At 28.2% G+C, this 18298-nt stretch overlaps 1 protein-coding gene across 4 annotated transcripts; it reads right to left on the bottom strand.

Moving 5' to 3' along the window:
- Nucleotides 1-864: 864 nt before the first annotated feature.
- On the bottom strand, nucleotides 865-17250 carry LOC111035617 (cystinosin homolog). Of its 4 annotated transcripts, none has more exons than XM_022317307.1 (11): nucleotides 16757-17250; nucleotides 6478-6566; nucleotides 6316-6406; nucleotides 6036-6218; nucleotides 5140-5280; nucleotides 3637-3733; nucleotides 3447-3566; nucleotides 3123-3293; nucleotides 2763-2880; nucleotides 2594-2696; nucleotides 865-1876 (listed from the first exon to the last, which is right to left on the bottom strand). In XM_022317307.1, exons 2-11 carry the CDS (start codon nucleotides 6545-6547, stop codon nucleotides 1759-1761), a joined length of 1212 nt encoding a protein of 403 aa, XP_022172999.1. In that variant the 5' UTR covers nucleotides 6548-6566; nucleotides 16757-17250; the 3' UTR covers nucleotides 865-1758. The 4 variants fall into 4 exon arrangements, with proteins under 4 accessions (XP_022172999.1, XP_022173000.1, XP_022173002.1 ...); XM_022317308.1 differs by lacking the exon at nucleotides 16757-17250 and adding an exon at nucleotides 6686-7528; XM_022317310.1 differs by lacking the exon at nucleotides 865-1876 and adding an exon at nucleotides 2254-2387 and having other exon boundaries at nucleotides 16757-17242.
- Between the last annotated feature and the right edge of the window lie 1048 nt (nucleotides 17251-18298).

The raw sequence follows: 18298 nt of genomic DNA, 5'->3' as shown, positions 1-18298 counted from the left end.
CCTAAATGTTTTAATCATTAAAATGCTGTTATGTCCATGTTCATATAATGGATAAGTGCAGAGTACAGCAGTGGTTGGTCCATTTTCTGGATACTGACGCTGGATATTTTTTTCATTGCAGAAAAAAAAGTGGTATTTAGATCCTAATTTTCTGATGAAACTGTAGGAATTTGGTGATATATAATTTAGTTTTAGATGACTGTGAGCAGATTTCAGTAGTACAATGGGTATGCAGTTTAGTATAAACTATAAAGTAGAAACTCCAAACATAAGGGCCCTTTTTTTCATGTGGTATGTTCCATTGTTCCGTAGGTATATTTCTGCCTACATGGCAACATTAGGGCCTAGGATTTCATACCAGGATTATTATAATTAATAGAAACCCAAGAATATTTCTTTCAACAAGCATGGAAGTTATAAATTGGTATATACTGATAATTTAGTGTACATATTTTAACTAAATTAAATTGTAATCAAATCAATGGTAAGCCATACTTAATGAATCATGTCAGTTTGTACCTATTAAATTCTAAATTTCAATCATACATTATTTTCAGTCTCAGATACTTTTAAACTAAATTAAATTAATTTTTTTAATTTTTTACAATCAAATAGTTCTTATCGCGTAACTTATAAAGTTATAACATTAATATCATGAAAATCAATAATAAAAAAAATATACATTTAATATTTATAAATCAACTGGAAACACTATTATGTATGCATATTAACCAAATCTTATATGTTTAAAATAAATTACAATCAGTTTCATAGACACATTAAATGTTACCGTGATATAATATACCAAACAAGAATTGAATAACTTAATCATGATTTTTGGTATTACATGTTCAATTAAAAATTAATAATTAAGTCATGGTTAATGCCTAATGGTTACTATCTAGTTTAGTAGTGAAGTAAAGTAAGGTTTTGTAGGTACACAAGATTCTACAAAATTTGTTTTCTTATTAATTTGAAAATTGTATCATTATACAATTTGTGATGGTAATAAATACCTTAAATACTCCTCAGTGGTTCGATTTAATTACTAGTTTATCACATCATATTATACAATACACAATAAGTAATATAGGTAGAATTGTATTAGTTATTGCATTTTTACAGGTGGTGATTAGGTAACACAAAAGGGATGGACAGTGTTGTCGGCATGACACACTAAAGGCCCATGGATCAGTTTTTTTAAGAAGCCTCATATTGAAGTACACGTCTCAAAAAATGTACATGACATTTTGTTGAAACAATTTGTCCATATCCAGGACCCAAAAATTCTCAGGGGCAGTCCGTGACTCTGTAATATTCTAAAAATGATGTACAATTTATAATATTTTGACAAATACTGTACAGGGGTCTCTACTTCCTATTTCCTATACTTACTATTACCAGGAACACATCAAGCAAATAAAAAGCTCGCGGCCTGGGCCAGGCCAACACTGGACATGGCTTTGTAAATATACTAGCCGCCTGGCGCCTAAGACCCTACAATCACTACCTAAAGAAGTTTCGATTAAAAAAACTTATGTTTTTCCTATAAACAGTGGTATTCCACAGTTGTGTTTAAATTAAAGTTATCAAGCAAGTAAAAAACATAGAAAAAAAGTATATCTTAGAATAACTTTGGTGTTAGTGGATAAGTTCAGTCTTGTCTGGATGTAACTATGCAATTAAGATGTTTAGCATAATTGAACTATGGACTTAAATTAGTCAAAGTCTAGAGTTAAAAATTATAAACAATTTTTTTTAACATATCTGGTCATCTGGTTTATCAGTTGGTTTAGTGTGCTCTTCTGAATTAGTAACCTCATCATCTTCCACTTCTACCACATTACAATTTTCAAATTCTGCATAATTAACTCCACTAGAAAAAAAAAACAATAACAATAATATTAATTAACAATAATTGTACGCTATTATACGTGATACTTTTTTTTTGAAGATTGTGAAAACTAATGCTCTGAAATGTGTTTAAGCCTTAGAAATATTATTAATAAGAACATTGTACATGTCTACATTAAAAGCATACAAAACTAATCTAAAGAACAAAACAAATAGTGGTGAATAAATTAAAAAGCATTCAAATGAGCGCATTTGGTTTTATAATTGTTTTCAATAAAAATTGGATGATAATAACAAAAATATAATGTTTGAACACGATACAATAACAATAGTATTTGTTTATTTTTAATAAAAATATCATTATTCACATGAACTCAGTTAATTAAGTTAAATTCATAAAACAAACTTTACATATTATACTACATAAAAATACTAATAATAATTATAATAATAATAAAAATAAAAATAAATTATAATTTCAATACTAAAATTACGTGCAACCTGTGAGATCATATATTTTCGAACTCTTCGGACTGAAAATATTAAAGAATAAGAAAATTCATTAAGTGTACATTTATTTTGATAATCGTAATATCACCAGAACCATTTGCGCAAGACAGAGGTTACATTTTCCAAATCTTATTTGATTTTTTCTCAAAAAGCAGACGGTGGCTACAGTACAGTAAACATGCAATAAGCTACAACATGCACAATGCAAAATATCAATCGTGGAACATACCTGTAGAATACATAATGTTGTAGGAAAAACAATATATCAAAAATCACTGACAGTAAACCCAAACCAAATTTGGTCGGATCGCCAAACACTGAGGCCCAATCATCTAGAATAAATAAAAATGGTTAATAAATTCACAAATAAAATATTTACAGTACTTAAGTATAGTTACTGTAATTATATGCGTTGATAATCATCTGCAATATACTAAGTAATCCTCCTGTGAAATCTAAGAATATGTTGCCGATACTCCAACCAATAGTACTCTTACGCTTGTAATTCATTACTGCCTAGACATAATTTATTTCTATTACTATACACAAAAAGTTTAAAATATGCATAGTGTATTCGATATTACAGTACATGAATATTTGAAAAACCAAGAACTATCTCATGTATATATACATTTTAGATTTCTAATTAAAGTGATCCCATAATTATTTTAAATTAGAGATGTTTGTATCAATAAAAGTTATTATTTATTACAAAATAACTGGTTTGAATATTTTTAGAGGATGAGTGTAACACATACTTGTGGAATGTATTTGATGAGTGTTATGGTCAACTTGATATATGAGCAATAATAAAGGAAGTCCAGCCATACTATCTTTTCTAAATATACAAGAACTAATAATATGATTATTAGTAATCCATAGAAGGACATGATTGATTTGGCTGTCCGAGAAACTTGTTGATCGCCTTTCTGCAAAACATATACATATATTTAATTAAAACAGGACACTATTTTACCAAAATATTTACATAACATACATGTTTTAATATATGATGCAATAATATAATAATAATAGTATTATTACATAAGCAATTTCAATAAACAAATTTAACTTAAGATTACCTCATAGAAATAACATTGGGCCACAGTTATTAAAGTAGCAAATACAGCATGAATAGAAAAGAATATGTCGTTTAATTGAACTGGATTTAATCCACGAGGATTTCGGGCTGAGTAGTCTTTCTATTCAATCATAAAGTACAGACAGGTAAATAAAAGGTGATCAAAAGACATTGATGACTAATTATAATACTTCAATTTCAGGTATCCATAGACCAACATTGAACATCGAATATAACATAAATCCAACCAAGTTCAATGCAATGAAGTCAAAATTTAAGCCCACAACACTAAAAAAATAATACAAATTATTAATAAATTAATCGGATTTTAATCTAAGGTGCATGGCAGTATTAAACTACAAAATTATCAGAAACATGAAGAACTATATAAAAAAAAAACTAAATATACTAAATAATAATTGATGAATAGTAAAATAAATGTATAGAATTAAATTTGAAAAGTAATTTAATACTTAGTATTAAAAACACTGTTTGCCATTAAAATAAAATATAAAAATTAATAATTATCTTTTTGTAATCGCTTTGCTATCATTATTTTAAAATAAAATGCAAATTAAAATTTAAAAAAAAAAATTATCTTTTTTAACATTGTACAGGATTTATAAAAACCAAAATGCAAGAATCATTCAACAACCTATATTTGTTAATAATGATTAATGATACAGGACAAGGTCTTTCATTTGAAATAACATAATTATAATAATAATAATACAACTTAAATACTTGACATTAGTACATTCAGTTTTTACTTAAACTTGTTAAAATTTCTTATAGGTCGTCAATCTTTAAAACATTTATAAATTAAACATAAGGTGTCCAACGGATGTTTACCATGTAGAATATTTCAATTGAATATATTAATACTTCATCAAATATGTAGTAATTACCATTGAAAAACGAATAGTTAAATCATACATACAACATCATTTTATTTTGTTAAATTTTAAAGGTATTAAATTACAAAGTTGTAGTTTGTTAATTATTTACATTTTTATGTTATAAATTATATATTAAATTAAAATAAGGCTTCTTGGGAGGGTGTCAGTAATAATATCTACCTCAGAAGCCATACTACATGATGTATTATACTATTATATAAGATGTCAATAAAACATGTGAATCACTTACTACAGAAAAGGGCATATCCAAAATTATCAATTTTTTAATACACAAATTAAAATGAGAACATAATTTACTATAGAAATTAGCCATAACCAATTAATCTAATAAAAATAAGAAGCACATTAAAGAATATCTAAAAGTCAACATGATATTATGTGAAATTATTATAAATTTATATTATTAAATAATATAATTAAAAATAAAAATAAAAATTACATATATCAAAATTGATTAAAAAACAATGGGCGTTGGTAAAAATTATAGTAATTTTATTTTGTACAAATGCAAATGCACTATGTGCATACTTTACTATAAAAAGTGATTTGTTCTAAGCACATTCTGTAATAATTAACACCAATTATATTTCTAGTCAAAAATTATTAATAGTTAATTAAATCTTATAACATAACATTTTAGAAATGGGGTGTTCATTAATTTTTTGTGAGTATATATATTCTTTAAAATAAGTAAGTAGATTGTTTATATGATTCATAGTATATAATATTGATAACAGGTTATATTTTTTAGAAAAACACCATAATATGATTTACCTTTTACGTTTCCAGTTTTCATACATCTGAGGATAAAATGATATTGACCATGCAACAAAATAAATCCACCCAACAACAACACTGACTAAAGCCAATTCATTAGAATGTTGAAGAGTGACTCTCACAAAAGCATCACTGGATCTGTAATAACACAATATTAATATACATTAATAAATTATTAAAATATGTAGGTAATTAATACATCACCATATAAAAAATAATCATCAAACTTAACAAATGTTTTATATTATAAGTAGGAATCCATGAAACATATATTTTTACATTAAATAATAAATTGCTTAAAATTAAATATATCTATTTTGATCATCATTTAAAGTATTAGGAAATATAAAATATTTGTGTAAAATAGGGTGGTATTGTAATTGTTTTATGCAAAACACGTCATTATAAGATTTCAAATAAGAAAAAATATTTTTTTTAATGATTTAAAATTTGGAATTAAATAGCTTTCAAATACATTGAATAAAAAATTATCAATACCTATATTACATTAATACAACATTTCTACAGACTTCGCTAAGCAAGTCAATAAATGTAAGGTAATTGTATTAAGTATTAAGCAATATAATATAATTGCTGAAGGTAATCTGCAACAGCCTTCTCAAGGATTTATATCAAATACTATATGGGTACACAGTACTGAATAGGTACATTATCAATTATTGAATAAATCATTTAAACTTAAGCTTTAAACAGAAATAACTTTTTTGAGAATCAAATAGTTTCTTTATAAATGCATATATCAATGGTCTAATAATTTATTTTCACATTCTTATGTTATAAGTTCACTTTATATGACTTAGATATTCTGTCATACACTAATACTTAAAACAAAAAGTTTAAAATTTAATACATGTGATATTAGGTTTTATTACTTGATGGAAGAAGGAAAAGCATCAACTTTTAATAAGTCATGGCCGGCATCATGACCAAACAACTCAACTGGCCATACATTTGGACCTGTAGAATTGGTGACTTCTATTTTGGTAATATTTGTCGTCAGTAAGTCTTTATGATTAGTGCTGAGGATTAATGTGGTATTTACTGGTAAATTGTCCCTGGAATAAAAAGGAACAGGTCAGGTTAAACTGTGAAATATTATAAGTATGTAACAAAACTAAAAACTAAAAAATAAAACATTTTCAAGGTACTTACGTTAAGGTTAATGTGAGTGTTGTCGAATCATTCACCAACAATACCAAGTCCTGGGTATTGAACGATAATCTTGCACATGCCCGGGATGCACCTGTCAGAGAAATTAATTAATATTAATTTATAACCCAATGTACGATCGTCACACGTCGACATGGTTCTTACTGTAGGCGATCAGGATGAACGCGACTCGAACAATGCTCCTCATGGCGAATTTCTCAGGTCGGATGGCCATCGGTTTCGGACTGAGGTGGCTGGGGAAAAAAAAATTTTGAATAACAACAAAAACGAACGCGTATACACTGACGCAATTGTAGTCCAAACAACATGTGCAACATATTAATAATTAAGTATTGTAATTGTTTGTATTTACATAGGTACCACATGTGTGTGTGAGTGCAATTATTTGACTGACAAAATTCACGATCGATCCAACGACAAGTATCGGTCGTTAGTCGTTTCGTCAGGTGTACGACAACAGTGGTTGTCGATCGGATGCATGTGCAATCCGAGAACGATCGTCGCCGCGTATTTTCGACTCGCACAAATCATAACGTCATCTTAATTAATTATTTTTCTACAAAGGATCGTCGGTCGATAACTTCAGTGCCAGCAGCCCGCGGTCGATTATTTATAATTGCATATTATAATTATTATTATTATTATTACTCGAAACGTATTGCACTATATTATTATAAGAGTTGTCCGATTTGCTCGCACCGAACTGGCTACCGTGTAGGTACACGTTATTATCATAATTAATATTATTGTTGTTGTTGTTTGTTTAAAATGACACGCCGAACAGACGACTAACAAGGTTGTGGTGTTTATACCAAGGGTATTAATCTAATATCAGTTGTAACGATTGAACCGACGGCGATCGAGCCCGTCAAAAAAATAATCAATACCCATGAATGTCTGGTCAGTTTTCAACCGATCTTTATCATTGCAAATACAATTATACTGGTCGTAACGCTGCGAAGTTCGAACGAGACTATTAAAATCGCTAAAATATTACATCACGTCGAATGTCGATCTTTTCAGCATGTAGGTCGGGCGTGCGTAAGTTATAGTTATCATCGGCCTAGGTGTTAAAAAAATTCAATAGACAATTATTAATTATTATGTAGTGGGAACCGGGAAACAATAAACAACTATAATATTAATAGACTATTACAGAAGCGCGATAGACGGTTTTTGAAGTTTTAAACGCGGAACGCTCGCGGCGCGCTCGACAATTGAGATAAGACGGGTCGGCGGTCGCGACTAGTGATGTGATAACGGTATTGCCTCCTCAGCTGCTGCAGTGTTGTTGTTATTATTTTGGATAAAACGAAAACGGAAAACTTCTCGGAGGCGACGGCATGATATAATCGATTCGATAAAGGCGCGTCGCATAACATATTATTATTATTATTATTATGCTTATGATGGTGTCAGCGCAGTCATCGCACTATTAATTGTTTTCTCTTCCTGACCCAAACGGCCGTACGTAGTAAAATAAATAATAATAGTACCTATAGTTGTCAAATTTACGTTCAGAAAATTCGCTAATCAATCAGCTTGTGCGTTAACTTCATTACTTAGAGTGTGGGTGCTAGCAGTGAATTGGCCCATTATATAGTATGTATTATATATTATTATTGTTCTATGGTGTTATAGAACTCAGAGTTAATAACATAATAATTAATAGTATTAACTATTAAGCACCTATCTGTATTTGAACATTGGATTTCAGATTTTGCGAGTGTATTGATCCTACAATGATGTAATACTTATGCCTTTTTTCTTCTTTTTTTGTAAATAATTATGTGCATTGTACATATTTTGTACGTACACGATTTATATTGTATACAATTATATGCTCTAGTATTAGATACTCAGAGCCGTGCCGTTAAGATTTGGCGCCCAGGGCAAAATTAAAAATATTCGTCCCCTATTTTATTTATCATTAATCATAATGCATTTCATTCCTATTTAATTTTTTTTTACAACGTATTTTGAACATTGATTTGACAAAAATCTAATGCTGATTGTAATAGGAATTATTAAAATAGTTAGGTATAATTTATTAATTTATACCGTATTAAATAATTAAAAATTAATACAAATCACAAATTATATAATATTATAACCATATTATATTTACAAACGTATCATATTAGCGTATTATATAGGTACTTAGTTTAAAACTTAATTTTCCTGGACTTTATTGAAGCAAAATCTTAAATGACGTCTTCAAAATCGATGTTTTTGGTTATTTCATTCTCAATTAACAATATTGCTGAATTGGTTAACCTCTCTTGCAACATGGTTGATCGTAAATACTTCTCAGTTAATTTAAATTTACTAAAAAAGCATTCCTCGGAAGCGACGGTAACAGGCGCGGTAAGATCTTTATCCTAGAATCTATCATTAAGTTTGGACAAGTTGAATCAAGTACATATTGTTGACTAATTGTTATTAGTCGAACATAGTCGGAAATTTGTTCAGAAAAAAATTGTAATGGTCTAAAATAATTTTAAAACAATAATCTTTCTTCTATATTTTATTTATGAAAAGTTTAAAATAATATAAAAACAATTTTTGGCGCCCCTTTAAGCCATACGCCTGGGTCTTATACCCCCCCCCCCACGGGACGGCTCTGTAGATACTGAAGAGATTTCTCGTAGGAAATTGGATCTAGTTAGAACGCATTTTAGAGGTAAAAATTGACCATGTCCAGTGCTTTTCAAAATTATTGGAAAAACGGGAATTTTTAAACAAAACCAGTTTTTGAAAAAATCGATTTTCTTATTTTATTGCAATTTCAAAAACGAATAACCGTACTAGAATAAACTAGAAAATTTCATCAAATGTTTATATTAATATTCTCAATACATTGTGTAGTTGTTTAATATTTTAACTCTTTTTGAGCTGTTTATAGGCAAGTGAAATATGCGAATTTTTAATTAGTTTTTTTTCAATTATCGTCATTTTAATAAATTTCACCCTGTCGAAAAACATGAAAAATGTAATACATTGGTTCCCCATAAGTTGTTATTACTATATATAAAAATTATTGTGAATTTGGTATTTACTATCAACTTTTTCTTTATATTGCACTATAATAATTACTTATGATGAAGAACTGGAGAAGTGAGGAATCTTGTATTAAATTTCAAGTGTTTTGACTGAGTGGACAATTTTTTACCGACAATAATTTTAAAAAAAAACTGTCTCATGCTAGCTCAGAGTCAAGATATTTTAAACATTTTATGGTGTATAGAAAATTATAATATAAACATTCAGTGAACATTTCATGTACCTATATACCAATTATTATAATTTATGAATTATGACATACTATATAATAATATGCTCGTAAGCGCAGATACACTATAGGTATTAGGTGTATACAAGCTGTTTAATATATAACTATATATATTATATACCAGATGATCCATTTTAGTGTCAACAATCATTATTTAAAAAAGTTCCACCTTTTTGAAAATATTATTTTTGTATAATTTGATGTCATTTCTAAATACAATTACCTATTAAAAATAATATAATATATTATTTTCTATTTTTAATCGTCAACATTTTTTTAAGTTTTCCCTTTTTGAATGATACCATTTATTACTAATTACATATTCCTAAGCAAAATATTATTCGGAGTACCTATTCCAATCTATAAAAATCAAATTTTGGACAAGTAGTTTATTAGTAATAACTAATAATTTTATAAGTGCTTAAAGCTTAGATAAGCGGAGTAGTGGACAGCATTTTTTGAGGTACCTACCTATCATATTGTACCACTTTAATCAGTTCATCTAAAAAATAAATTCTTATAAGTAATAAACTATAATTGTCCGAAATTTGACCTTAATAAATTGAAATACTTTGAATAATATTCTGTTTCTAAATATGAAATCAAAAATCCTTCAAAAAAGTAAAAATTTATTAAAATGATAATAAATAGTAAAACTACAGTATTTTTTCAGAATATTTGTTTTAAAACTACATCAATAATTATGTTAAAAAATATTATTTTCAAAAAAGGTAAAACTTCAAAATAATGAGTGTATACTTAAATGGATCACCCTGTGTGTGTATATATATATATATATATATTATATACATGTGTGTGTATATATATTATAATATATACGTCCCGGTCTTCCGGTAGACTGTGACTTATTAAACAACTTCCTAAACTAATCATTAGTTAGTTCAAATATAAATTAAAGGGCATACATTAATTGTGCCGAAATGACCTTTTTAGCTGTAAGAAATATCTATTGATTTCACCGAGTATCAACTACACCCAAATTTTTAATATGTTAATTCCGCCTACAGTCAACTTTTGACAATTGTTCAAAATAAAAAATTCGATAGATTCACTCATATATTAAACCATTTTTTAAAAAAATTGTCAAATGAATTAAATTTTGAAACAAATTTTACATTGTATACTTTATTGTTTTAAATATATCGTAGGTATAAATTTGGCATCAATACGTTATATAAGTCATCAAACTATAAATATTTAAAAAAATTATTTAAATTTTGCAAAAATAACAAACCCTTGGTATTTGAGTTATATTGTTTTATTATTTAAACGCATTTTACATTGTATTTTATTGTTTTTTTACCGCTACAATATGCATAGGTAATTGGGTAGTATAATAGATACTACCAATAATACAGACATATACAATATATATTTTTTTTTTAAATTAGGAACAAACAAATAATGTTTGACGATTATTTGAATAAAAAAGATACATATTTTACTATTATGAGCATTATATGGTAAGCTGCATGTGTTTATACTGTTGATTAAAAAAAAAATAAACACACCAATATAAATTAATTATGATGATACTACATGAACATAATATGTGTATCATAGCTTTAAAATTTAAATAATTTATTCGTAATTAATTTTTATAATTTATATTATAGATGGGACCAGAAAAAAAGATACCTACTTTGTATATTGTATACGAAAAGACCAAACGAAAAATAATTAGTAATTACGTATTTTATTAGTTGACACAAATGAAATAAGTTAAAATAGGTATACTGAGGTTTAATCTAGTCAAGTTTATTATTTTTAATAAAATTTGTTTGTTGGCAGTAAAATAAATTCCCATCGTAAAGTTTTTGTCATGTGGTACGAGTTGAGTCACTAGTGTGATGAGTTTATAATTTTTTTAACATCATAAATCCAATTAACTAAATTCTTTCAACCCATAGTACTTGTATTTCAAAACATTTGTTGTTTCATTCTCATTAATACAAATTTTAAATTATTACTGAAAATAACTGTCAGAAATATATACTATAATAGAAAAACGTATAAGGTTTATCAATAGAACATTATGGGCCATGGTCATGAAAGGAAATATTTTCATCGCAGAAAAATAATAATAAAAACAGATAAGTACCTACCTACTTCAGTCATATTTTTGAATTTCTGCAGAATGTTATTTGTTCAACAGTTATAATATTATTATCTCCAATAAATAATAATCTTCTCTTAGATAACTGCAGTAATGCTTATAAATAGCTGCTACTAGGCAATCGTTATTTGTAGTAAGAAGTAATTAGGTAGTTAAAGAATAAAAATTATAATCATTTAAATTTTAAGCTTGTTATAATCCTATCATTGAATTACAATTACTAATTCATTAGTTAATAATTAATGTCCCTATATATAAGTAGGTAGAATATAGGTACCTACCTATGTATATTAATATTATGGCTTATATAGTATAGATATGTATAAGTGTTGAGTATAATGGACGCGTTAGTTGTTGTTAAATTGTATGATGTATTATTTCGAATGGTTTCATGATGGAAAACAAAAAAGCACACCCAAAACTTTCATCGTGAGCGGAAATCAGATACTTATATTGGTTGATGGACCGGATGGAGGGGTTTTAACAGCTTAACATGCTTAAATAAGTAAGTAATTTAATAGTGCACCAAAATACCCAAATTTTCTAGCTTCAAGGTTTTTTTAATAGGTACCTATACCCAATACGGCAATACCTATCCATAAATTAAACAATTAAAAAAATTACAGTAGTCACTGTCGCTGCTTATTGGATTCATTGCGGTTAATGGACTCATTCGCCTATTGGAAACAAACAAACTAATCCCGGTTTGCTTGTATACTTATACACAAAAGAAAAATTCTTCTATTGAACTCACACACTGGTTATATAATAAGATCAATGTATAATTTTAAGAGCATATTTCTTCAATTTTTAACCCATTTCTACGACTTTATCGTTTACATTTTGATGATTATCACTATTTCCTCGATTTACCATATTGAAAAGTATTAGAAATTTAAAAAATATTTTTATACATAATTTGAAGTCATTATTTACAAAAACAATATTTTTGAAAAATAAAATACCTAATTTTTTTTATGTATATAATTTTTCATTATTTCGTTCTTTATGTATGAAGCCTACATTTGAAATACACTAATTAATACATCATAATAATAAACATTTATCGGTATGTAGCTAAATTTAATTTTTTTTTTATTACAATATTTTTATGCATATTTCAATTCTATTACATTTCACCTTATAATGACACGTTCATTTAATGAACTCAATAATTCATATACTTTGATCCCAAAGCGAGCCTTACATTAATCGAAAATCGTTTTTGTCAGATTAATTATTTAAAAATTAAAAAACTATTTTTGTATTAACCTTAGGTATACATAAATCATGTTTTCATACCCAAAACTACAAATTTGTATACGAAACGAATAGTCAATAGATACCTATGCCATAGTTGGCAGTTGCAATATTTAATCCGTACTTAAAGTTTCAAATACAGGGTAGATATATAAAGTGTGAACGTAATGAAATTGTTAATATATTCTATTGAAATACATTAAGCTTTAAACTTATAATTACTAGTTTGTAACTTTGAAGGATAGGATACTGACGTCTGACACTTTAATTTAAGTAATACGTAATATTGTTGGACAGTGGATACACATTAATGACACTTTTAAAAAAAGTTCCTAGGTGATAATTATAAACGTATGGAAAACAATTTAAAACATCGAAAAATATAAAACATATCCAATATCCATATACATATCTCATACTTAAAAACCTAAATAATACATTGTCTTTCTTTACGTATTATATACTGCAAGAACAAATTAAAAATTATACCAGAAAGGAAGAATACATGAGGAAATGGTATCCGTACCTAGTTATATCCAATAGTACATCACCATTAATTTAATTTATATGATTATTTAAAGTGTACAAAATTGAAAGTAATAATAATAATTATAATACCTAATATTAGTGTAATATCATAGGTTATTAATTATTATAGTCATGACTATAATTAGTAATATTAATATTGTGTATAGCACTGTGATTTTTTTTTTATCATGTGCTATTTATTTTTACAGTAGTATCTACCTTTTCTCAATAAATAAGTAGGTATTCACTTCCCACATACCATTCAAATTTAAAACTCAGCTAGTCGACTTCAGGATCATAGTTCACCGGACAAAGGAGATATTTTAATACCTATATAGTATATATACAAATATATTTTATCGCTAGACTCATTATTCGATTAAAACACTTGGCTATATGGCTATAGTAAAATAATAAACTGTAAAAAATATAAATTGTGTTGAAACCGCCTGTATTTATACTATTATTTTATGTTGCTGTATCCCAATTTATTACAATCGAAATTTCTCCGTGAATACATAATATTATATTAAGTTATAACAGTTGTGGTCAATTATAGTTGGTCTATTATATTATCTTTGTAACGACCTGTACGCTACACGTTCCCTTTGGTAAATTTCATTTTTACCGCTTAGGACGGTATGGTTGATTTGTACGATTCTTACAACTATCAAAATTATTTTATTTTATCAATGTATATACATGTTTACGTTCGATGTGTCATGGTATTAAATCGAAAATAAACACATTACTTTCAACCCAATAAGTACTGAAGTACTTTCTGCAGCTATTATAATATAGATGTTATATCTACTAAATGTTTGAGATATGACACAAATCCAAACTCAACTCCTAGTATAGCTGATAAGTATATAGTAAATAACCTAGGTATTAAGTACCATATAATATTTTTGAAAATTATCGACTGTATCTAGTTGTATTCTTTAATAATTATAAGTTGACACGTAATGTTTGTTGTTATTTGATAGTGAAATTATTCGTTTAAGTATTTTACTTCAAATGGAATACATCAACTACTCCAGATGAATTAATGGTAGCTTTTTAAAATAAATAATAGAATAGTGTTTTACGCATAAGTATTATACACGTGTAATATTGCCAAGTTATTTTTCAATTTATTAAATTGATGTATACATATATAATATTATATCATTATAGAACATAACTAATTATTGCAGGAAAACTTAAAATGTAGAAATATCAAGTATATTTACTATCAAGGTGCTGCAGTTATACTATGGAACAGTCTCACTCAGTTCGACCAAATAATATACCGAGTGCGTATTCTAAATTCAATCTTTAACAATTGTTTTTATAAAAGCCAATATAAGACCACAAAATAAATGAAAAAATGAAAAACAACACTTGAAATCGGATTTTAAAGTCCAATATTATCTATGTATAGATTACACTTATTAACACTGTGCAATACTCAATAACGCTGGATATTAACAATTTGAAATTTCGTTTTATGGATACATCTATATAGAATTATAGAATATTGGGACAGTTTGTCACAATAGTATCTCCGATTTCGTACATCTTGTACATAAGATATCTCACCCGAATATCTATATGGATATGGTTTTACAGGGATGTCTTCATAAAACGTAGGTTACCCACCTAATACCCATATAATATAATATTATTATATCATCAGTGGCCGGTCGAATGGAATAATCCGATCAACTTGTTTGAACTCGGTATAGACTGTGCTGCACGATTAACACAAAGCGCTTATAGCGAAACGAGATCCCGTTACAACTATTGTATGTCGGGCTTATTGAAAATGAAGAACAATAAACTTAATAATAATTATTGAAATTGAAATATTGCGTATGACAAACCACTCAAGAGCTGTATCAGATTCTACTGTTATATAGGCATTACATATAAATTTATATGTATTTGCGAACAAAAAGTAATATGGTAATAATATATTATATTATTGTCATTTTCGTTTGGTCGATTTACGAAAGAAAAATAACAGAACAATATTTAATTGTAATTTCTAATAATTTTATACAATACTATTGTCTGTTATATACATATATGTCATTATAAAAACGAAAGCGTTTAACAGCTCCCACGGAACACAAGAATATTCTACACAAAATATTTAAATATAATTGTCTCACGCGATGAAAAAACGATGTTTATTTTAATAGGTATATTCACATTTCAACAAACGGAAAAATAAAAGTATACTCAAAAGAGATAAAAATTAAAACATTGGTTCCATAACAAAATGCGTCTTTTTAATAATAGGTATGAAACGTTGCAACAATATCAAGAACTGCAGTATCGTACTTCGCAATATAATGCGACTTGTAGGGTCACAATATTTACTATTTTTTTTTCTTCTTAAAGACAGTTGTTTTTTTTCAATTGTTGTTTGTCACATTATTCAAAATACTATCTTTAGAACATATTAAAAAAATCCAAACACTAATATCAAATCGGAATACATTTTTTAAATCGTTTAATAAAAAATAATTTGTGACAACTTACCCAGCTTGGATTGGCTGTCACATCATCACGTAGTTACCTGGGACGGTAATTCAAATGATAAAGCCTTTAGTTGTTAATGTTAAATTTGTGGCAATTTTAGAATTATTCAATACAAATGAATTAAATCCATAAATAAAAAACAACAAGTTAATAAAATGTAACAGGTTTAAGCATATTTAGTTTGAACTTTTTAAACACGTGTGACAGCCAACTCCTCGCACAATTTGTGATGCAACAAACCCCAATCTACTATTTTGTTTACAAATCAACCTTACGAGTTATATTACTTTTCAATATAAACGGAAATTACACACAAAAATATCCGTTAAACACGTTGTAGTTATTTGTGAAGTTAACAATTACAACATTGGCTATACAGTAGTATATGTAAATGGAATATAATAAATGTATTTACGGGAAAAATTACTTACAGACTAAAAATTCACTTTTTTCGTCTTAAAGTTCGTTGCACGACTACAAACAGTCCTTAACCGAGATACAAATTAGGCATATAAGTAGTTTCTGAGTTATTCACATTGCGACAACCGACCCGCGTGGCCGTGTGAAAAAAACCCCGGTCTCGCCCCTCTACTAAAACCGAAAAGCGCACTTCGCGAGGTGTAAGTAATAACGGAATAATAGTACGCAATACCATAATTTAGGTAGGCACTTACCGATAATATTATTAGTATAATATCTGAGGCAGGCGAGTAGGCGACTGATCTGCTCCGTGGGCGAGTGGTGCGACAGTCGGTGGCAGACTGGCGCGAGATTGTCGTCTGTGCCCAATCGATGATCGTCTTCGGCGGTAAGTGCAATGCGGCTAATGATATATTATCAGCCTTTGATCGCTCGGCGGTGGAGGGAACGCAGACGATTCGGCGGTAGCTGTAGACGATTATGATGATAACATAATGATATTATTGATAATGTTGTTGATAAATCGCATTATTCCCAAAGAACATTATCGTAGAGTACGTACAATACTATAATATTGTACGTTATAACGTGCAAGGAATAAATGGTGGCGACCGCACATATATTAGATGACCTAACCGGACGGTCGGCTTGCGTCAGATTCGAGGAAGGCGAAGAAGACGAAGAAGATTGTAGGAATAAGATAAAAGAAAATAAACAAAATAAACGATTGTAAATAATGTAATATTACGTTATAATGATATAATATTTAAAATAATATGTAGATCGACGTCCGTTTTTTTTTTTATCGGTAAAAAATAAATATTACTATATTATATTATTATTATGTGTATATTACGACCGCGGCAAATAAGAAGAATCGGCGGAGGACGGGCGCAATCGCAAAATTTAGCCACGCTGCGGCGGATTTCGAATAATGAGAGCGCGCGCGACAGTCTGTCGCCGAGACCGTCCGTCGTCGTATTAATGTTAATATTATGAATTATGATAAACTACCAATACCTGGTCCGCGTGACCTCGCGATCCTTTCCCGTGCGAAATTCCTTCACCTGTCGCGATCCACTCCCCCTCCCATCCAGCGTGCCCCCCGTCCAATCTAATTCGCACTTACTAGGGCACCCGAATTTTTATTTTGTGACAAGAAATAGAATTTATAGCTGGTTTCCTCCCCTCTTTTACTTACTTTTTCCACGTGAACCAGACAACACTGTAGTCATCTGTTGCACGCAATAAAAAATTGTTAAATGTTTGCTATTTGCTGTTTTTTTTCAATTATTGAATTTGTAGAAATGTGTATTTTTTTGATGGCTCAATGTTGGAGATAACATGTCTTTTCTAGCAAAAAGTTTCAATTATGATGTACCTATAAAATCAATCGAACTTTGAAATTTTTATAATGAAATTAACTATATGACCCTACTAGACATCGCTTATATTCTTTTAAAAATGTTTAATGCATATTTTAGTGCATTTTGGAGTCTTAAATAATGTATTACATTTTTTTGGGACGGGACATTTAACTCATTATTGTTCAAGGTTTGATACTGCATTATTATATATTCGGAACATTACTAATTATTACTATGAGTATTATGTAAAAACGGATAATTATTATGATGGATGTTATAAACTTATGATAATATGTTATAATATTTTATGTAGATTCGAGTGGTTCGACCTTATCATAATATAAAACATTATACTCAGAACTCACATAGACAGTTCGTTTTCTTGTCACGAACGTGAGCTGAAAAAATCACAATTTCGTTCCTGGTTCA

The sequence above is a fragment of the Myzus persicae genome, unplaced genomic scaffold (assembly GCF_001856785.1).
Source record: "Myzus persicae strain clone G006 unplaced genomic scaffold, MPER_G0061.0, whole genome shotgun sequence".
NCBI classification, from domain to species: domain Eukaryota; kingdom Metazoa; phylum Arthropoda; class Insecta; order Hemiptera; family Aphididae; genus Myzus; species Myzus persicae.
This window is presented reverse-complemented; position numbering and strand designations above follow the sequence as displayed.